This window comes from Apteryx mantelli, chromosome 12 (assembly GCF_036417845.1).
Source record: "Apteryx mantelli isolate bAptMan1 chromosome 12, bAptMan1.hap1, whole genome shotgun sequence".
Lineage (NCBI taxonomy): Eukaryota > Metazoa > Chordata > Aves > Apterygiformes > Apterygidae > Apteryx > Apteryx mantelli.
Genome location: NC_089989.1, coordinates 17,542,324 through 17,563,879, shown reverse-complemented (window position 1 = coordinate 17,563,879; position 21,556 = coordinate 17,542,324). Strand labels below are relative to the sequence as shown.

The 21,556-nt window shown below is 53.2% G+C and overlaps 2 protein-coding genes and 1 long non-coding RNA gene across 4 annotated transcripts in view; 2 read left to right on the top strand and 1 right to left on the bottom strand.

Moving 5' to 3' along the window:
- The first annotated feature begins 141 nt into the window (after positions 1-141).
- On the top strand, positions 142-2,097 carry NDUFAF3 (NADH:ubiquinone oxidoreductase complex assembly factor 3). Its single transcript, XM_067303656.1, has 5 exons — positions 142-175; positions 708-976; positions 1,073-1,139; positions 1,300-1,400; positions 1,607-2,097. The coding sequence occupies exons 1-5, from the start codon at positions 142-144 to the stop codon at positions 1,688-1,690; spliced, it is 555 nt and encodes a 184-aa protein (XP_067159757.1). The 3' UTR covers positions 1,691-2,097.
- Positions 2,098-2,596: 499 nt separating this feature from the next.
- Positions 2,597-21,556, top strand: part of LOC136993176 (uncharacterized) — a 20,029-nt gene continuing 1,069 nt past the window's right edge. Inside the window, exon 1 of the long non-coding RNA XR_010885394.1 lies at positions 2,597-2,807. This is a non-coding gene — a long non-coding RNA (uncharacterized lncRNA). The remainder of the gene's footprint in view (positions 2,808-21,556) is intronic.
- Positions 3,162-15,341, bottom strand: IMPDH2 (inosine monophosphate dehydrogenase 2). 2 transcript variants are annotated; one of them, XM_067303394.1, is made up of 15 exons: positions 15,236-15,341; positions 15,056-15,104; positions 14,841-14,942; positions 14,225-14,299; positions 13,528-13,734; positions 11,269-11,356; positions 10,449-10,648; positions 9,649-9,739; positions 8,689-8,784; positions 7,211-7,282; positions 4,828-4,971; positions 4,445-4,589; positions 4,220-4,363; positions 3,756-3,839; positions 3,162-3,423 (listed from the first exon to the last, which is right to left on the bottom strand). In XM_067303394.1, exons 1-15 carry the CDS (start codon positions 15,331-15,333, stop codon positions 3,402-3,404), a joined length of 1,617 nt encoding a protein of 538 aa, XP_067159495.1. In that variant the 5' UTR covers positions 15,334-15,341; the 3' UTR covers positions 3,162-3,401. The 2 variants fall into 2 exon arrangements, with proteins under 2 accessions (XP_067159495.1, XP_067159496.1); XM_067303395.1 differs by lacking the exon at positions 7,211-7,282.

Below are 21,556 nucleotides of genomic sequence, written 5' to 3'. Positions count from 1 at the left end.
GGCGGCCCTGCGGCGGTTGGGCCGCGCGGCTCCGCGGGCGGCGGCGGCGGGCGGGTAGGGCCGGGGCGCCGGAGTGCGCGGACGGGATTGCGGGGGGACGGAGTCGCTGTGGGACAGCCCTGGCGGGGGGAGGGGATCGCCATGGGGGAGGCTGCGGGGCTCATAGCGGGGAGCTGTGGGGCAGCCGTGGGGGGGGGGGGCTGTGGGGCTGAGAGGGGGTCGCTGAGGGGCAGTCAGGGAGGCAGCTGTGGGGCAGCCATGGGGCAGGGCGTTGTGGAGCTGATGGGGTAGCTGTGGGGCAGCCATGTGGGGGGGTGCTGTGGGGCTGAGAGGGTGTAACTGTGGGGTGGCCACGGCTGGGGGCTGGTGGGGGGCCACTTTGAGGCAGCCACGAGGATTGCTGTCGGTCTGGCAGGGGGTAGCTATGGGGCAGCCAAGGGGGAGGCTGTGGGGCTCACTTTGAGGCGGCCGTGGGGATTGCTGTGAGGCTTACAGGGGGTTGCTGTGGGGCAGGAATGGAGAGGGCTGAGGGGCTGGTAAGGGGTAGCTGTGGGGCAGCTATGTGGGGGGGGGCTGTGGGAATGAGAGGGTGTCACTGTGGGGTGGCTATGGCTGGGAGCTGATGGGGGTCACTTTGAGGCAGCCATGGGGATTGCTGTGGGGCTGGCAGGGGGTAGCTGTGGGGTGGCCATGAGGGGGGCTGGCAGGGGGTCCCTGTGGGGCTGATGGGGGGCAGGTGTGGCATTGCTGTGGGCCCTGCGTGGCCGAGCTGCTCGCCCGCAGGGTGCCGAGCCGCGCTCACCGCCTGACGCCGGCGGACGACGAGCTCTACCAGCGCACGCGGGTGACGGTGCTGGAGCCCGAGTCCCCCAACATCACGTTCATCGAGGGCTACACCGGCCGCGGCTTCGCCATCAGCGGGAGCCTGGTGGTGGGGCCCTGCGCCATCCTGCCCCGCGCCATCCTCCAGTGGAACGTGAGTGCCCCACGGCAGCGCTGGGGGAGGCTCCCCTGCCCCACAGCAGGGCTGGGGGGGGGCCTGCCCCACTCAGCACCCTCGCTGTCCCCGCAGGTCGGCTCCTACAGGGACATCTCGCAGGAAAGCCTGTCGCTGTTCCGGCTGCTGGAGCCCCAAATAGGTACGTGGGGTGGGGGGCGGCCCTGCCCCCCTTGCAGCCCGCCCGAGCGGCGCTGCCGGGGCCCAGCTCCACCTTGGGGGAGGCGTGGGGGCGTTCTTTGCCTCCGCTGGCCCAAATACCACCAGCCCACCTTTGCGCCCGGCTGTGCGTCCTGCTGCAGAGATCCTGGTGCTGGGCACAGGAGACAGGGTGGAGCGGCTGCATCCCACCGTGCTCAAGCGGATGCGGGAGTGCGGGATTGCTGTGGAGGTGCAGGACACGGTGAGGAGGGGGCGCGCACAGGCGGCGGGCTCCGGGGAAGGGGCTGGCGCTGTGGGGCTCTGCCTGCCTGGGGACGGGCAAGCTTGGAGGGTGGGGGTTCCTCTGCCCCGTGGGGAAGAGCTGTCCCCTGCCCGAGGGTGAGTGTGGGGCCTGTCTGTGGGGCGCAGCAGCCTGGCCCTCATTCCCTCCCTTTTCTTATTTCACAGCCGAATGCATGTGCAACCTTCAACTTCCTAACAAGTGAAAAACGCCTCGCAGCTGCTGGGCTCATCCCCCCACAGGGCAGCTAGGCGCTCCCGGCCGCGGACTGACCAGCTCTCCTCGTGCCTGCCTAAAGCACCGGGGCTGCTGCGCCCCGACCACCGCTGCGCCAGGTGGGGAAAATGCTTCGGAATAAACCGGCGGACCCCAGCTGCTGGCTGGGTGGTGGCTCTGTGCGCGCGGGGAGGGCGCTGTGGGACGCCCGAGCTCAGCGCTTGACCCCACAGTCACGGGGCTTTCTGTCCTCCTTGCCCAGGGGTGGGCTGGGGGCCGCAGGGCTGGGGCTGGCTGGGAACAACGCAAGGCCTGAGCACGGCCAGCAGCCCTGTGCCCGAAGCCATGATGTTTTGCCAAGGTACCTGCTCTGCTGGCAGCCACTGTGTCCCCAGCACCTGGGATTCTGCGCACCGCACAGATAAACTTGTGATAAACTTGCCTAAGGGACTGGCTTGTCTTGCTTGGGGGTGTTGAACTGTTGTGGCTCCTCGTGCTGCTGGGCAGCATCGCGCTCCTGGAGCAGCGCGGAGGGAGTGCGGGGGCAGGCGGGGGTTTCTTGGCTCTCAGTAGTAGGAAGCCATCGCCCCGAGGCAGGTCTATGTCTGTGAGCAGTGTGGCAGCTTCGGCCCCTCTGCAGACCTTCTTCCTCTTCCTCTTTCTCCTGTGCCTCTTGCCTACCTGTCTCTGTAAGTTTGTCCTGATTGAACGAGTTTTCTTCTCAGCTCAGCCACATCTCCTGCTCTAGGTTCGGTGGCCCAACGATTGCCCAAGACCTGGCAGCAATTTGGCCACCACTGCAAGTTTGTTTTGCACATTGTAATCAGGCTGAGCCCTTACCTCCTGCACAAGCCCTCAAGCTGTAGCCACTCTCTTGCTAAGCATCCTTCTGTCCTTCCAAATAATGCAACGATGACACAGTCTGGGAGCCTAATAACGCTCTCAGCTCCATGGGACCTAGTGCTGGTGCTTCCATTATCTCAGGTTCTGCATCTAACACTGCCGCGAGCACTGCGCAGTCGGATAGAGTTGCAGATGCCCTTGCATTAGTGTCAGGCACTGTCATTCCCGAAGTTGCTGGGAGCCCCTCCATCCCTCATGCAGCAATACTACTATGTGATGATTTGAGCTGGAGCTCTTATTGCGCTGGAGGTAAGTCAGTCGCTTTTACTTCCTCCTGTGGCTCAGTCTCATCACCGTCTGTTTCTGGTGTTGTGTTGGGAACAACCAGAGCCCCAGGAGCCCTGGGGAGGGTGCCTGCCTCAGGCACACACAAAGAGGAGGGGAACGTAGCATCTGAGTAAGCCCACAGATGCGGATCATGCCCGTAACCTCTCTCCCGTTCACGGGCACTACCTGCAACACTACATACTGCATGGAGGGCACCTTGGGCAGGGGGGAGGAAAAGGAAGAAGACAGGGAAGAACAGGCAAGCGCAGCACAGAGGGAAGAGGGGCACCAGGGTGACTCAGAGCTCATCGCCCTGGAACCCAGACACACACCAACTGCACGTCTTTTCCTCTTTTATTGTAAAACACGGCCAACACTTGCAAGGCTCCAGGCGCCAGCCCAGGAGCACAGTTCCTGGGTGGCTGGCGGGCCTTCTCAGGTGGTGGTGAAGCAGCCAACGGACATGGGGGGCTCCAGGCAGCCCACAGAGCAATGGCACTTCTGCAGCAAGAGCAGCTCCTGCGTGGGGTGGCACAGGGCTGAGTGGCACGATGACAAGACACAGATGGACCTGCTTCAGAAGAGGCGCTTCTCATACCTGTGAGGACAGGGGAGTGAGGGGAGCCTTCAGAGGCAGCAAACCAGAAAGCCCTTTCACTGACACATCTGTCCCAAGGAAGGGACCAATGGCACAGTCAGGAACAGCCCCTGGCCTGCCAGGCCACGGTGGGGAAGGGACAGGCTGGTCCCAGCCCAAAGGCAACAAGCAGCAGCTCCTCCGCTTGGGCCCTGTTGCAGGAGGAGTGCTGGCAAGGGCCAGACAACAGGCTTCGGTGCAGCCCGGCTGCACAGCTGAGGCACGGCACAACTGCGCTAAGCTGCTTCGCGCACCCAGCCCAGGGAGACGGCGGCATCGGCAGGAGCACTTACGAATGGAGGCCGTGAACCCCTCCTTCCACCTGGGCAGACGTCGTCCTCTTCTCAAATTTCAACTCTCCCGAGTACATCATGGCTCTGAGGAGGAAGGACACTTGGTCACAGGTCAGCCAGAGCCTGGGGACAGCACTCTTGCACACAAGCAACCAGAGCACTGGGACCAGGCAGATGCTGGTTCCTCCAGCTGAGGGCAGGATGATCTCTGCTGCGCTTGTAAGAGCCAGGCAGCATGAGAGAGCCCAGCGTTTCAGGCCCAGGCCAGCAGAATACGCTACAGGGGACCATACTGCATCCCTGGGGCTGGCAAATCCATCACACAGCGCCCACTGGAGACAAGGGAAGAGGGCTATGGTGAGGCCAGTTGATGCCAAACACTGCAGCTTGGGCACAGCTTGCCCCGAGACCTCAAATGACAGTATCATGATCTAACCGAAGTGCAAGCAAGGAGAAGCACTCACCGAACTTGGGTCAGGCTCTTGGCACCAATGTCCTGGCAGGAATGCTGGATCCCAGCAATCAGGTATGGAATGAACTTGTGGATAGAGCCCTTGTCCTGCACTGCCCCGGAGACCCCCTGCGCCACTTTGATTTTGTCCGTCTCACTGTGTGGGGGTGAAAACAAAGTTCATGAAGCAGAGAGGCCCCGAAAGCTTGACCTGCTGCCCCAAAGCACCATCTCTTACCTGAAATACCGGTTCTGGCTGCCCAAGTTCTTGTCCATGGCATCTAGTGAGCCCATGCCCCGGTATTTCTTCAGCCTAATTCCATCTGAGAAGAAGTACTCGCCCGGGGCCTCCGTGGTGGCAGCCAGGAGAGAGCCCATCATCACTAGTGCAAGAGATCACCAAGAGCAGCATGTCAGCAGCAGGTGGGCTGTGGTTGCAAAACCCCCAGGGCACCCTGGTGGCCCCAGGCACAGCACCCTGTACTGTGCTGGACACCTCCGTGCCCACAGCCACCCACACTCGTGCCCAGCAAAGTCCAATGCTGTCCGGAGCCCCATCCTAGGAGATTTCCTGCTACACAGTACAACACGAGCGACCCAGCTGCTCAGTGCTCTGCTCACCTGTGGAGGCACCGAGTGCGAGGGCCTTCGCGATGTGCCCAACCGTCTGGATCCCTCCATCTGCGATCACCGGGACTCCAAATCTCCTGGCATATTCGGATACTTTGTACACCGCTGTGGCCTGGGGGCGGCCACACGCCAGCACTACAGGCAGGGAGAGAGCAAGAAGAGGGTCAGCTCCCACACTGCAGTGCTTCCCCTCCCCAGCAGGCCCTTCAGGCTTCCAGCACACACATGCTCCAGCACTCAGGAACACGCAAATCCCTGGATGCTTCTTCCCTAGGCCGAGTTGCAAGAGAAGCAGATGCCCAGGAGATGCCTGCTGGGATGTCCTCATGGCCCTTGACTCCAAAAGCTGTAGGTGACCTTGGGAGTGGGGTTATTTTTTGAGTGCCTGGGATCAGCCAAGACTTGTGGCTCATCCTGGTACACAACAGATGTGCAGGGACCTTGGGAAGGAAGTGGAACAAACTCCAAAAGCTTCTCTCCAGAGCATCCCTAGCGCGTTGGCATGTCCCACCATTTGCTCTTTCCTAGCAGTGCCAGAACCTTCTCTGTATACCCAGCAGCTGTCTGATGCGTCTCCTGCATGGAAAGGCAGCTGGCTGGGAGAGAGCTGAAATATGTATATATACATATTTTTATATATACATATATATAATCTATCTGCACACACACACACAAACACACATGCAGCAGTGGGAAAGGAAATGGGCAGGATGATTTGATGGCTTGCAGGAAATAATTTATGTTCCTGTCCTGCAGTGTAGCAAGGACTCTTAAGTTTAGCTGCCCCACAGGGAAAAGTTACTAGTCTTGGATTTACCTGCTCTTCCCAGTCACTAGCAGTTAGAGGCTTCCCACTGTACCTGGAAAGGCTTGAGGGGAACCATCACAGGACATGTCTTGTAACACGTTTGTCAGCCACAGGCATGCAAGTACGCCAAGATAAGCCTCTCTCCTGGAGACTTCCCCTCTCCACAATTAACTGGAAGCCTTTTCTCCAGTTGGTCAGTTAGATACACCAGGTAAGATTACAGGCATGCAAGATTAGTACGTCAGAGTGCAAACTTCAGGTGTGGTTTAGCCTGCCTGGGAGCAGCACTGGCAGCGCACACCCCAGCAGAGATTTGCCAAGACCTGGAGTCTGTGATCGCCCTGCTCCCAGGGCTCAGCAGCAGCTGCACAGAGAGCAAAGCCAGGCTCCAGGTGGAGATCATGAAAGAACTGATTTTAATTGAGCAAAACTCTGCATCAAGCTAGGACTCAGCCAGCCAGGAAGTGTCTGCCAGCAGTAACACCAATGCTGTTAGTCTTAAAGAGATGGTCTCACTTGGCACCGTGCTGCTAAAGGCCACATTGAGGTCACAAATGCTGCAAGGGAAGAGATTTCTGTAGGAGGAAGGACCTGATCTCAGAGGAGCAGAGCCCTGAGCCTACGGGATTGTGCCGTTCTCTCCCCAGGGAAGAGGGCCTGCAGAGACCTCACAGCAGCGACCATGGAGACCAGCCCTCTAATGAAGAGCTTGGCTCAGGGCTCCCGGGAGCATCACGCCATTCTGACTCTCCCAGGGCCCAGCGCCACAGCTTTGAAGGAAGTGCAGGCTTCCAAAGCGAGGTTCAGAGCACGCATACACACACCCACACCAAGTAGTCGGGGTGATGGTTTGTCTTTTTTAGCATATCTGCAAAGGGCAACCCTACAAGATCAACTGCTACACTAGAGAAAGCCTTCTGGGATCTGCGACAGAAAACTCTTTCCCTGTGAAGTGCTTCAAAACTAAGAGAAAGGGCAAAAAAAAAAAAAGACTCAGCTTGGGTGTCTGCTTGATCTAGAAAAGTACAGATCAGACAAAGTTGCACCCTGTGCTGGGCAGGGGAAGAGGTCAGTGGGGAAAGATGTGGTTCTGGTACACAGCTGCCAAGTTGGCCACCCACAGGTAAGTCCTTTTTTAACCCCAGGGGAGCTAGCTTCAAGTAAAGCTTAGCCAGTGCACAATGTCCCCACAACTGGGGCCAGATTTAGAGCAGGATCAAGGACTGCTCAGGGATCATCTCCCAGCACTGGGTCAGCAGGTGCACACCCAGCTAGAGACCCAGAAGATGCAGCTGGAAAGCTCAGTCAGGCTCCTGCACTGGATTTTGGAATGGAGGGTGGACAGGCCTGAATGCCCTCAGCCTTGATAGTTCAGACCCTGCTTTAAGATTTCAGAAAGGCTTCTCAGTTTGAATTTCAGATTCAAAACCAGTATCCAAAGCCACAAAACCCCAAGTGCATCTACAGCTAAATTATTCTCAAACAAGCAGTAGGGCCATGTGCAGCCAAATCAGGGTCCTGCTTCAAGACACATAATTAGGGTTGGGAACAGGGCAAGTGACTTACTATAGGTGCCCGTGACAGTAGAAGGGCATTTGGGGCTGTGGGACTTTAGGTCTGGAGGGATCTTTGGAGCAGCTAAACAAAAACAAACACACACATTTTAGAGACAGAAGAACAGCAGCAGAACAAAGGGCCCCAGCAGTGACCTGCTACTAGGCAGAGCATACGGTGTGGGACAGAGCTGACTTTGCAAACCTTTCCTAGCCCGAGGCAAAGCAGAGGCCAGTCCCTGGGCACAGCGCATGCTCGCCCTACCCCAGCAGCCATCCAGAGAGGGAATCCTGCTAACCCTAAGAGCCAGAGTTCTTGCTCCAAGAGGGCAAAGACCTGGGGAGCTGCAGCTAAGAGAGTTTTGCACCCATGTCTCCTGTTAAGTGCTGTGCTCTCTGCTCTCCTCCTTCCCCCAAATAAGCACCCGGCCCCACCTCCCGCAGCCCCCAAGAGAAGCATCCTCTGGAGACATTCACCATGCTGCAAACAGCGCACGCCGTGAGCCCTCTAGCTCAGACCCAGAGGCAGACACCTCGTTCTGCTCCTACTAGGGAAGCTTCAGTCCAAGTGCTGTCTGGGAGATGGTCAAGGACACAGCAACTCCTCAGTAAAGGTCACCCGAGACACACTGTCCTGACAGGGAAATCCCCTGCAGCCAGTGCACCCACGGCAGGCTGAGCAAGAACACAGTCTAGTTCCAGGGCTGCTCTTAGGCTCCATGCTGGCATTGGCAGAGCGCTAATGTACCGCCTTCAGCGATCAGCTGCCATCTCGCTGCCTCTTGTGGCAAGGACCAAGGAGCAAAGCAGAGAGGGGCTGTGTTTGCTGGCTGCAGCACCTCACGCTGCACCTCATCTGCCAGGTTCAAAACATGAAGACTGAGTCTCTGTCCCCAGAGCAGTCTTCCTCCAGGCCATGCCCTTTGGCTGAGTAGGGGACACCCCTCTCCCTTTTAGCTAAGGGTGATACTGCCTCTGCTCAGCACAAGCTCCAACTAACTGCAGAGACAAGGGCCAGAAATCCTGTTTCAGCCTGGAAATTGCAGGAAGGCATCAAGCTCAGCAGACCAGTACTTAAGCATCATGCACACTGCCACCAGAGGGAAGGGGAGCACAGACAGCTTGGCAAGTTCAACCCATCCCCATGGCTGTCAACACTGGAGATCTGGGAAGTCCCTCTCAGGGCAGGGCTGCCCCCAACCCCATTCCACATTAGCCAGGAGCCTCTGCGGCTCTTCTGGGCAAAGCCACGTGTGCCACACCTGCTCTACTCAGTCTCAGTCAGTACTGGCCTTTGCTGCTGCTGCAACCCCAGAGGTTTGACCCAAGTGATGAGAACGTCCTGGACAGAGGGGGTGAAAGACCGCTTGCTGTTAGACGTTGCCTTTACAATGGGAGAAGTCCATCCCAGCTACGCTGCCTTTCAGCAGAGAGTCTCTACTGAACAGATGTCTTCAACCTATTTAGGAGATGATAGCTGATCTCTCTCACCTTCCTGTGTGATGCAGATGGAGCCACTGCCCATCCCGACTCTCAGGGCATCGACCCCTGCATCGATGAGGTTCTTGGCCTGAGCAGCAGTCACAACTGTGGAGAGCAGAAACTTGTTTGAAGAGAGACAAACAGACTTGCACATGCCACCACTCTGCCCTGGTGCATGCCCCCGTGGCTGCAGCTGTCCCCTGCCCAGGGCGGCAGCTGCACACCTGCGTCAAAGCCCAGGCCTCACTGGTCACTGCTGCCAGGCCTCCCTGCAGAAGCAGGGTTAGTTTCATTGCCAGCTGGCCCTGACGGATACGAAGACATTGGCCTTTTAGGCTACTCTATAACACCGTCACAACCAAAGGCCGCTGTTTGCCATGGCTGTTCCCTCCCAGCCCTGTTTTCAGTGACATCACACTGGACTTTGAGTGCCTCAAAGTTGTGGACTCTTCACAGAATCCAGAGGCTGAAGAGCCTGCAGGTGATAACCAGTGCGCTGGCAGAGGTCAGCACGTGGTGCCAAACGCTTTGGGCCATGCCAGGTAGTGAGGGCAGAGCACAGGTTAACAGCAACACCAGTAACACGCTAACCAGGTAAAGGCAAGAACGGCTGAACTCTACGGTCAAGAGGCAGGGAAATTTTCCATTAGATTTCCGCATAAAGCAATACTCGTTATTACAATTATCCATAATTTTAAAGATTTTGAACTGGTGTAACAGAGGCTGAAGTGTAAGGGGCTACAGTGCACTGTGCTGCAGAACAAAGGTTTCAAGTATTTGCAGCAGAGTGGCAGCAGCAGGGCACTTCTCTGCAGAGTGGCTTTGCTCTGTTCCACAAGCCTGAAGAAACCATTTTAAGTTCACAGACATTCAACAAGAGGAACATCTAATTCACATCCATGCAGCTCCATCTATGTCTAAGAAGCAAACACACTTTAGAAACAAGAACAGTCTTCAACAGATTCATACCGTTTCCTCCAATAACTTGTAGGTTAGGGTATTTCTCCTTTATATATTTAATCATATTGATCTGAAAGATGGAGTTTCCCTGAGAGGAATCCTGCAAGAGAAAGAAAAACCATTTAAACCAGAATTTCTGCAGTAGAGCTCTGGAGGATCCTCAGATCTTCACTCTGTTAAATGTCTGTTAAACATTTCCAGCTGCAACACTGTTCAGCCATGTCCTCAGAGAATGGTGGACGTGCAAACTAATGATCGATGAGAAAATGATGTGCAAACATGGGCAGTGACTGCTGTACCCGAAAGCTTACAGACCAGATGTGGAGACTAGCAGAGCAGCTGTGGGCTGACTACTCCAGATCTGCAACCCTGAGCATCAAGCAATTAAGAGAATAACACAGTAACAAATACTGAGCAGTTTAAGAAAAACTAAGTCAAACATGCTATTCTGCAGAACTAATTAGGACCGTCAATCAGAGAGGATGGTGTCAGAGGGCAAGAAACATTTGTAGAAGACTCTGTATTAACTGACAGCATTTCGTTACTCAGCCTTCAAGACTTTCTTGCACCCTACATGCTCCCTTGAGGCCAAAAAAGTTCCCGGGCAAGTGGAACCTTTCTTATTTGAGGACTCCAACCTGAATTTGAGATGGAGAGATCAACAAATTGTCATGTTCTAAAGCAAAAGGATCTGTATTGAAAACAATAGCTGCAGGGCTGCTATCCCTGTGTCAGAGGGATTCATTCAAATAGGATCCTCAGCCCACCCAAACCCCTCGGGCCAGCGCCAGAGCCTGCAGACAGCTCACCAGAACTACTGCATCTACGCCAGCCTGCACAAGGAGGTCCAGCCGGTACTTGTCATCTTCGTGGGTCCCAATAGCGGCACCACAGAGCAGCTGTTTCTTGGAATCCTTAGAAGCCAGAGGGTAGTCCCGGTTCTTCTTGAGATCCGTGCGAGCAATTATAGCCACCAGCTCATCATCCTCATTAACGATTGGCAGCTTGCCTTGAAACAAACAGAAAGCCCATCACTGCAAATCTCTGCAGGAGGCAGATGTTAGCCCAGAGCAGCACGGCAGACCAGGAGCATCAGGCAGGAACCCAAACAGAGGTACGTGACGGAGACTCAGAAGGCTACATTACCAAGTCTTGCTTTGGTCACAGATGCCAGCAGCCCTGACTCAGGGAACAGAGCAAGGAATCTGGAGGACTGGGAAAGGACTCGGTATTTTCGAACTGATCGTAGAACAAGCGCAGCTTTTTTAATAATTAGATATCGGATACCGTGTTAAAGCCACTATCAAAGCCTCACAGAGCTGAACTGAGTGCCACAACGCAAAGGATACAAGACTGAAGACGTGTGGCCGGACACGCTGCAGCTTTTCAGCTCCTGGGTTGCCAAGCACCCCTCAACTTCAAAACAGGTCCGAGATGAACGCATGTGAACTCTGTACCCTGGCACAGGGCTCTGGGCACTGTCTCTCTTCACCGTCCTTTTCTCACACTGGCACGTGGCCCTTCCACGTTCCACCCACGCACAGATGCATGCCCACATTTCACTTGCTACTGCTCCCGAGACAGCGCTTCCACAACTCTCCCTTGCGTCACACAGACGCCTGTAGGTACCTTTTTTACTTCTTTGCAGAATTTCATTTGCTTCTTTCAACATTACTCCGGCCGGGGCCACAACAAGATCTTCCCGCTTTGTCATAATCTAATGGGAGAGAGAAGACAGAGTCACCAAAACTCCTTTGCACTGATCTGAAAAGCCTCTGCCCACCCAAAATGCTCCACAGCAGCCTTGTGGGAGTGCTCTGCAGACACAGGAGCCTGCAGCACAGCAACACGCCTCCAGAAACACGCAGCCTACAACACACCGTCTCCAGGCAAGCAGCTACCGGATGGTCATGCACAGACCCCAAACCCACTACAGCAGTGAAAACGGAGATGACAGAGGGCCTCAGCAAGCTGAGGGAGAGCACCTGGAAGCAAGAGAGGACTCTCCGATGACCCTTGTTTGGAACATCACCCAAACAGCCCTCCTTTTGAACAGGGCACAGGTGAATAAGGGCTGGAGGTACTTCCACAGTCCCATGCTGTTTGGCAAAAACACCACCCGTCCCCAAGCGTGTGTGCAGGCAGCAGTTCCCAGCACACAGGCTCTGGAATGACTCTGCCCAGAATAACCCACGGCTTCTGGGAAGGTCAATGGTGCAAAGGAGTCGTTTGAATCCAAACAAACACGCTCACCCACATTCACTCGGACAAACAAGCACCGAAACGCAGTGGAAAGATAAGGGGCAATGGACACAAGTTGGAATACATGAAATTCTGACTTGATATAAGGAAAAAGAGCATTCACCATGAGGGTGGGCAAACACTGGATCAGAGGCCCAGAGAGGCAGTGAAATCTCCATCCCTGGAGACACTGACACCTCGACCAGACACAGCCCCAGAAAACCTGCTCCAGCCAAACCTGGTTTGAGCAGGAGGATGGACTAGAGACCTCCGGAGGTCCCTTGCTCCCACCTACAGCCTTCCATGATCAGACAAACTTCACATGGGACCTTTTTGTAAAAGGTTACTCAAGAAGGCCAGACAAGGCTAAAAGGGAATCCTGTTTAACCTCTGAGAAAGGTAGATGAGCTGCACACAACCAAGAAAAGAGAGAACGCTTTAGTTATTTATACCACAAGAACAGCAGCAGGGAAGAGGTTCACCCAGCCCGCTTCCACCCAGAACCCTGTTTCTGACAAAACCCACATCTCAGGAAGAGCCTGAGAAATCCCAGAAATATCCTGAGATACGCTCCCTAAGTCCATGAGGTCCACAAGCTTCCTGAGCCACAGGAGACCTCTGTATTTAACAGGATGGCAATGAACAAGTCAGCAAGATCACGGCTGGACTGCGAGTGGGAAGAGATCTAAGAGATTTGTCATGTCGTTTCCTTAGCTTTGCCTGGTGACAGAGGTAAGCATCGAATGATAACACGAGCAAGCTTCCAGCTTTGCAGTGCTGAATGATCCGAGTGAAGGATGAGACAAGATTCTTCTCTGGCTCTGCTGAATGGGTGAGCCTCACTTCAAAGGGCCGTGTGCATTTTTATAACTCACTCCTGTTTTAAGACTCCCGTTAGGGATATTTATAGGCGATTTCAAAGCGAACAGGGAAGAGCATGTGATACCAGGTCTGGTCAGCAAGAGCTAAAAATAGTCCTGAGTCAAGAGCAGAGGCTGATTGAGAAGCACTATTGGTGTAATCTGACCATACCGCAGATCTACAGTTACTTCTGGTATTTGTGTTACACGAGCTGCGTAACAGAAATCAACACCTGCACGGGAGAGAACATATTTCTGAAAGAGGGTATTTCTGTAGCATTATGAAAGCTAAACTGACAGTCTCCAAGCTCAGGGAATCATTTTAAAGGGTGAATAGCCTAGATGAGGCACAAAAAGAAAGGCAGTCCAGCAAAGACAGACCAGCACTTGGAGGACCTGCTCTATAGAGCACGGTTACAGCCCCGGCCAATGCTGGGACAACAGGAGCAACCAGGAACAGCAGGAACTACCGAACCAAGGGAGAGCACCAGCTGTGGAGAGGAGGATTGCTCCCACAACACTGAAAAGCCCACGGACAGAGTCACGCACACGCACTAACTGCACAGCCTCTCTTGCATCTGCAAACCCTTTGCAAGACTCATGGGGAGAATGTAAGTGAAGGAAATGCTCCAGCCCTGGGACTAAAATAAAGACCAACCCAGCAGAGCTGACGTGGAGCTTGTTACCACCAGCTGGCACCATACCCCCGCAGCCACGCAGTAATCCTTTTCCTTATCACAAGCTGTTCAATGCTCACATCCATCAGTTGTTCACAAGCCCTTCTCACCTCTCCAAGGGGCAAGTCATGCTCCGACTCTTTCAGGAAGTCAATGTCACGAGATGAGATGATCCCAACTAGCTTCCCCCCCATCTTCCCGTTGTCCGTGATGGGAATCCCACAGAATCCGTGACGAGCTTTTGCTTCAAACACATCTCGCACTCTGTCATTGGGGCTCAGCACCACGGGGTCTGTGATGAATCCTTGCTCGTATTTCTAAAAAGAAACGGATTCAGCAGACAGGATAAGCAGCACAGCCAGACTGAGCAGAAGCGAGACACACGCCTGATAGTTACTGTGGCCACATGGTCGCAAAGGTCTGCAATTCACCCAGTCTGGCCAGATGTTCACCCACAGGATGACTCACAAAACAGCACCCAGGCTCGTTCAAGTAGGATTTGATTCCGAGGAGCTCCCAGACTAACCTCCTTTCTGAGATTACAGAGAATATTCCCCCACTGAGGGGGCCTGGCCACAGTTCTCAAATCCCAAGCTGCATGTACGGCAATGCCTAACATACAACAGACCTGTGTGGGCAACCGCACCAGCGCTACTGTTCTGAAGCACTAAGACCTAGCAGACATTAACGGTCTCCTCTCACAGTGACAGCTTATCTCACAGCTTCTTCAGTGCAGCCAAAACCCACTGCCCCCTTCTGTGAAGTGCCCCGTAAGTGCAGGTCACTGCTGCCATTTCAGTCACTTACCTTCACCTTCCGCACTTCATTGGCCTGGAACTCCGGGGTACAGTTGTGATGGATGAACCCAATTCCCCCTGTGAGCTGGTAACACAAAGGAGGCTGTAAGTCACTGAAAAGAAGGCTCAATCCTTTAATGAAGTTAATCCAAGTGAATCAAGTGAATGGACAGGGAGAGCTGACCAAACCCTCAAGGAGCACATCCTGGAAACCTTCAGACAAGAACTAGGCAGGCACACAGAACATCTGTCCGGAGGCACGACTTCCCTTCCCGCTGCCTCGGGGGATGACAGGGACAAGCACAAGGCACTTACTTATCCTGACAAGGCTCCAGTCTGCTCTCGCAAGCGTTTAGATGATTAAACAGCAGATACGTGCGCGCATCACACGACATTTACCTTCCCCTGCCTTCGCAGGGCACAAACACAGCAGCGAAAGGCCACGCGGCTAAAGTAAACACTGATAAAGCTAACAGAAAGCATCTGGGAACAGGGAGCCCAGCTGGCACTGCGGGATGTCAACACAGACCGCCGCAGGCCATTCCCGCTCCGCGCGGTGACCCGGCGGCCGGCTGGAACGGGGAACACCGAGACGCCCACCGCGACCCCCGGCCGCGGGCACTCACCGCCATGGCGATGGCCATGCCGGCCTCGGTGACCGTGTCCATGGGGGAGGAGACCAGGGGCGTCTTCAGGGTGATCCTTTTGGTCAGCGCCGAGGTCAAGTCCTTGCAAGAGGAGCAGCGGGTTAGCGGCGACCCCGGCGGGGGGGGGGGGGGAACCCGCCTCCTCCGTAACGGGGCCGGGGGGGAGAGGCACCCAGGAGCCCCGCTGCACTCACCACCTGGTCCGCCGTGAAGTCGATGTAGCCCGGGAGGATGAGGAAGTCACTGGGGGCATCGGAGGGGGAGAGCGGTCAGGGGGAGCCGCCGCGGCCCGGCCCCGCGCAGCCCCCGCCGCGGCCCGGCCCCCGCCGCGGCCCCGCGCAGCCCCCGGCCCGGCCCCTCGCGGCCCCCCTCACTTGTAGGTGAGCCCGTCGCCGCAGCTGAAGAGCTGCTGCGCCGTGAGCCCGTCGTCGGGCACGTAGCCGGTGCCGCCGCTGATGAGGTAGTCCGCCATGCCGCCGCCGCCGCCGCCGCGTGCCCCGCCGCGCCGCGCGCCCCCGAGCGCAGGCCGCGCCCCGACGGCGGCCGCGAGGGCTCAGCCCGCCCAGCGAGAGCGCGGCCCAGAGCGGCCCGCCGGAAGGCGGCGCCCCGCCCCGCCATGGCCGCGGGGGCCCGGGCCCGGCGCTGCCCCCTGCCCTGCGGCCGTGGCCCCCCCGCTGCCCGCCCGGGGTCACTCGCTGGCGTTAATGGACCCGTTAATTAATTGGTTAATCCCTTTACTGCTGGCCGCCCTGGAGCACCTTCCCCCCGGGATCCGCGGGGCTTCGGGCTGAGCCACGGGCACCCCGCAGAGGGGCCGGCGAGAGCCCCTCGGCGGCCGCGGCCTGGGGGCCCCGGCCCTCGCCCCGCTGGTGCCGGGAGCCTGGCGCTTTGTGCCCAAACCTCAACCCCCGGGAAGGTCGTAGGACCCAGCCGGACGCCAGGCGTAGGATAAACGCGGATGTAGGGGCTACAGCAAGCCTTTCTTTAAGCAAGCAGCCAGTTTGGAGGAAGGAAACAATGCAGGAGATAGCGTAGCTCCCGTTACGCCCCAGTACAGCCCTGTATGATATTCCCCTACTTTGCTTACACGAGCATGACCTGGACTACAAGGAACACGCTTAGAAAACCGCCCAAAAAGGACTAGCTCTGGCTAGCCATCGCACAGGGTGATACCGCCAGTGGGGTCCAGCCAGCTGGGTATCGATCCAACACTAATACTTCAACGGCTTCAGAAAAAGGAGTAGAGTACATGCTTGTCACATTTGTGGTTGGCACTAAGCTGGAACAAACTACCAGAATTAAAAGCAACTTAGGCTAAGTCAGAAACAATCTGCAATAAGGATGAAATTCAAGAGGCAGGAGCAAAGCACTACTTTAGCAAAGGGATGGAAACAAAAGGCACAAATACAAAATGGAATCGCGACAGGGCAGCAGTGCTGCCGGAGAGGATCCAAGGTGATCCCAAACAGGGCATTAGCCTTATACAAGCCCTCCCTCCCCCCAAACCATCACCCCGGCCATATAAACAAATGCTTTAAAGAGGATGATGCCACCATACTTTTTACTGGCGAGACCTCAGTATAGCACCTTACTGCGTGTGCCACAGGTGGATTTCAGAGAAAAGCAACAGAAGAAATAGGAAAGAACTGTGTCTGCAGGAGAAGAAAGGGCATAAACACAGTTCTACATTAGATGATTGTTTCAAAAAATGGTGATCAACATTTTCCAGGTACGCCAAGACTAGGATGAAATGCTTCTCCTCACTGCAAATCCATTTGGGCCTCTGGAAAACTTTCTAAACTACAGACCAGATACCTACAGCTGTTCCACAACGCCTCTGGTGGTTTGCGTGTCTTGATGTAGCTGATCTGACCTCAGAGATGATCAGAGACCCCTTCTCACCCTGCACTTCCATGGCAGCCTCTTCAAGGCAACCAAGTATTTAAAATAAAGAAGTTCAGGAAACTACAGAATGGTGTTCCTAAACATCCAACTATTTCTTACTGCAGTAGATTAAATCCTTGTCCAAAGATCTGCAGGTAGCTTTATGAAAACGTAAGTATTACTCATGCTAGGAGATGGGGACAGAGAGGTCTGTTGAGGCCTCCCGTGCTCTTCAGAAGGAAATGGCCCTTGTATACTGCAAGGTTAGTTGGTTGGGTTTGATCCTGTAAATTGGATTTACATGCTTTGGTCCCAAGAGGGCTCTCCCAGAAGACAGCTCAGAGGTTGGAGAGGGACCAGTTTAGCTAAGCTTTTGGTGTTTATGTTTACATTTATAGGGAAGAAAAATAGTGAGTGAAACACACTAAGGACAACAGCAGGACTCACATGGCAAGTTCAGTTTCAGCAGAACTAATCTGCACAGAATTGAGGCTGCAATTTCCTAAAAGTTATAGTTGTTTCCTGTCAGACTGTGGTTTTGTTTCTATCAGGAAAGAAACACGCACGCCTTAGTGTAAGGATGCTCACGTTGCTGTCAGGAATATGTATGTTGAGCTTCCAATGGCCCTCATGTAACAAAGGAAAGCAGGCCTTTGTATACTTAAGGTCAGTGACAAGGATCTGCAACACCACTTAAAGGTTATTAAAAGCCAAAAGACTGGTAACTGTCCTGTTACTATATACTAATTTGAATACTAACATCAATACAATCTCTATCCCACAGCCATATGTTAATATTGCTTGCAGCCATGCTATGCTCTGAACTTCACAGGGTTCCAATTCTTGTTCTATTACAGACTACTATAAAATATAACATCCCACACTTCCTTATGTAATTCCTGGGTCACTTCTCAGCTAAGAGTTGAGTTTACCTATCCAGACACTGATTTTCCATTATTTACAGTTTGTTTGGGCTATTGAGCTATAAGAAAGCACTGTTCTTCATAGTAAATTGTCTAGACTCGCACCAAAAACAAATTACAGTAAAAAACAGCTAGATGCTTATTCAGGAGGCTGAGCCTTCAGAAACCCAGTATTTCAAAGGAAAACACCATCTGTCAAGGGCACATGCCCTAGAGTGAGCTTTACCTGTCACAGGATCAGCAGAACTGGAGGCATCGTGCCAGACTAAGGTCAGTTTAACAGGTCTATATACCCTTAATTTTAAATAAGGACAGCGCTAATGAAGGTTTGTTAAACCTACTAGGAGGCACACACCGATCTCAGCTGTTATGCTACAGCACAGGCACAACAGTAAACAGGCAAGTTGGCTTCTGTTCCAACAGAAACACAAGGCAAAGTTTAATGGTTCTCAAACAGACTACAACAAAGGCTGCAGGGAAAAACATTTTATTTCCAAGCAGATTACAAAGAGCAGAGAATATAAGAGTAAAATTAAATTAAAAAAATAGTTGAGTGCATCTCTTTAAAATGATTTGTAGTGTGAGTTACTCACGGGGCAAAGCTACTGGAGAGTTCTGAAGGTCACTTTGCAGGATGCCAATCACATGTGCTGTTTAGACCAGGGTCAACACGGGAGGGACAGACAAGACGTTTTTGCATATAGGCTGCACACTCATTATCAAGCGAGGCTCTGGGCTGCAACTGGACCCTGCCTTTCTGAGGCATCCCCTCCACCTTGTTCTCTCCTGCAATTCCCTCTTGAGTTCTAGACTTCAGTTTATTGCTGCTTTAAGTGGGTTCAATCTGCCTCACCATCCTGATGAGCTCAAACAAGGACACAGAGAAGCAGGCAAACGTGGCTGCCACGCGCAAGGTTATACAGGGAAAGTGACTGCGGTGCTGCGAGATGAGCTTCAGCCACACACCAGAAGGGAAGGGACAAGTAGGGGGGACAGCAATTGCTTCAGAGATTTTGGGCAGCATGTCAATAAGACTTCTGGAAGAAGTTTTGAGATGCTTCTTAAGGTAGGAAGATGCTCGAGTTAGCACTGCCAGCAGTTGAGAAGGGCTTTTTTTCCTATGCATTGGCACCAATGAAATGGAACAGGCTAAAACAGTAGGATAAGGTACATTCCCTGTAGTATTTAAGGGAGGAGCAGCTCCAGCAAGAAGATGGGGAGAAAAGCCCCATATAGGGTGGAAGACAGTTGATATCCCATTTTAACAGTGATTTAAAAGTCCAAACACTAATTGCAAGTAAGTCACTATTAAACTTGGATGAGAGCGCAGTTTGGTTAGACTGTGCAGAGTCAGTTAGTGTCTAGCAGCACTCAGCCAGAAGAGGAAGAGGATGAGAAAGTACTGTATCAGGAAGCCTTCCACCCCACATATGCTCAGAGGGCTCTTTTCTACCACTTTTGGACCTGTTCTTATCACTGCATAGGAGTCTACGATGGCCTAATTCATTCTAAATACTCCAAGGCAGATAGTAGCCTCGATATAAGTTGAGAACAAGACTGCCTTAATTTCTGCCCTAGGAGCAACAGTGTGGAAAAGGTCTCTTGTTTAGGGATCTGATTTTTTTTTTTTCCCCTCTCCACTGGTCCAAGGCAAAATAGTTTAGGAACTACTTCAGACCTGGTGTCCTATCTAAAACCCAGGAGGTCTCTAGGGGTGAAGCAGCCAACAGATGACAGCCCTATTAAGTTAGACTTAGACCGTTCCCTTCACTTGCCACTCTAGACAGGAGCGAAGAACAACTCTCTAGTCTGCTCTCCACTGTTTCAGCCATTACCACTTAAAGAAAATGCCTGAACTCTCAAGAATAAATGAAAATCTAATGGTGCCGTGGACAAGTGTGTAAGAGGCTACAAGTTACCGTAGGAAAGCAATGCTATTAGTGTCAAGAGACAGGACAATACACAAGTCTAAGGTCAGAATGTGAGATGCTTTACAACAGTCAGTCATACTCTGCTTTCTACAGTTCCTTTCATACCACAGAGACAAGATGGGCATAGTTCAAAACCAACAATGCAGGGTCTCTAGTTTGCCTTTTCTCAGCTTTAATTTAGAGATTGATGCATTTTCAGCCTGTCTCATACAAGGCAAAGGGCATGGAGAGTTCTTGTTTAATATATACACGCACACAACAGCTAGCAATTTGGCACTCTTGGGGCCTAGGTGGAATGCCCTTTAAGCAGCAGTCAAATAAGCTGGTTATAGGAAAGTGTTAAAAAGCTATTTTACATGTTTGACTGGGAACTTTTCCCAGAACTTGGACAGCAACTCTAAGCCACAGCACTCTTCTGTGCTACTCTGTGCACATGTCTTCCTATGAGTCCCTAAAAGGGAACAGATCATGTTCTTCACTATCAAAGAACATAGTATTTATATTCTAGAAATACTGTACCTTTTCAACTAGCTCCAGAGAGCCAGACTAGAAGCCATGTCCAGAAAAAAATCCTTAAGTCACAGTATATCGATTGTCTCTAAAAATAGGGAATGAAGCTAACAGTGGACATTTTGATGAGACAGTACAAAACAGTACACCAGTCCACTTTCAAGTCAATGAATTCATCTCCTATATATGTTAGAAGAACGAGAAAGCAATGGAAACATTTCGTTTCGTCAGGACAAAACCAATCATTAAGAGATCTCCGCAGCTCACTACCTGCCAAGTTCCCCCACTCTTAAGAGCTACACTCCTCAAGATCAAGCAGAATTCTTCCCCTTCTAATATTTTAGAGCATTTTGCTGTTAACAGTAGTTAGTGAAGAGCACACTAGAATTTTTAGGCAACATGGAATTTTGTTTCCCCAGATAGCTCTGCTATCGTATCTGCTTAGCTCTAACCTGAAACTGCCCTAATATTCTGTCAAGTTGTTCCCGGTTCTGGCAATTTTTAGCATAAGAGGCAACTCCCACAGCCACCTAATGAAGTGACTTGTACACTTAGTACCTGGCAGGCGAGTTTAAAACCCACTGCATTTCCAGTGGAGCGAGACAGAGCAGCAGGCTCACACTGAAGTCCAGGCACCCTGGAGCTGGTTTCACATGCAGTATTGCAGAGCACACACGGGGACTTGGGCACAGGTGTTTAGCCTGCAGTTTCTCTCACATTATCACATCTCTGTTCAGAAGACAGGACAACTGCTCAGAAGAATGGGAAATCCCCTGTGCAGGCCTGTTCAGCATCCTGAGCAACAAGCACACCCAGCTGCTTGGAACAGTGGAAGCTGGCTCCTAACCATGTCCTTAAATACTTAAGTTAGGGCCAGAGATGGACATTTCAGCCACTAAAACATGGGGAAGGGATTGCAGACTTCTTCCAGCTGAAGTAGTATTACTGATCCTGACAGTCACCCTACGAGGAGGCAACTGATGGCTCCCAGCAGCCGAACTGAGTGGAGGCTATGTGTCGCCAGCACTACACAGCGCTTGGTCCTATGCTCCTAATGTACCCACTGGGACGTGGGTACCAACCTGACACTATTTTCCCCTCACGTAACTGAGGTGGGAGACTAAGCTACAAGTTTACTTTAGAGTAGAGGTATTGGTAAGCAACAGCTAGTTGCTACCTTACGTCTCTGCGCTTATTTGAGCACAGTCCTAGATAGGGAACAAACTGCTCATCTTCACAACCAACTTGCACACGTCTGCTTTCTCATAAACACCGATGTCAACATGAAGCACCACAAGCTTGCAGTCTCTCCAGGCCCACACACTTCTACGCTGATTAAGAGCACAGAGGCGGACAACATTATGGCTACTCCCCGAGTCAAGGTCTAACCTAACCTATGTGCAGATTTACACCGCACACAGCAACCAGGGAGGGCAGACCTTCCTTC

What these genes read in the sequence shown, in the direction of transcription:
- NDUFAF3 (XM_067303656.1), top strand. Translation starts at nt 142, where the DNA reads ATGGGGGAGGCTGCGGGGCTCATAGCGGGGAGCT. An exon ending in GCGCCATCCTCCAGTGGAAC is followed by an intron (nt 977 to 1,072) that starts GTGAGTGCCCCA and finishes CTGTCCCCGCAG; the next exon opens with GTCGGCTCCTACAGGGACAT. An exon ending in GCTGCTGGAGCCCCAAATAG is followed by an intron (nt 1,140 to 1,299) that starts GTACGTGGGGTG and finishes GTCCTGCTGCAG; the next exon opens with AGATCCTGGTGCTGGGCACA.
- IMPDH2 (XM_067303394.1), bottom strand. Translation starts at nt 15,333, where the DNA reads ATGGCGGACTACCTCATCAGCGGCGGCACCGGCTACGTGCCCGACGAC. An exon ending in TACTGTCACGGGCACCTATA is followed by an intron (nt 4,972 to 7,210) that starts GTAAGTCACTTG and finishes CCCTGCCTGTAG; the next exon opens with TGCTGGCGTGTGGCCGCCCC. An exon ending in CGCACTCGGTGCCTCCACAG is followed by an intron (nt 4,590 to 4,827) that starts GTGAGCAGAGCA and finishes CTCTTGCACTAG; the next exon opens with TGATGATGGGCTCTCTCCTG.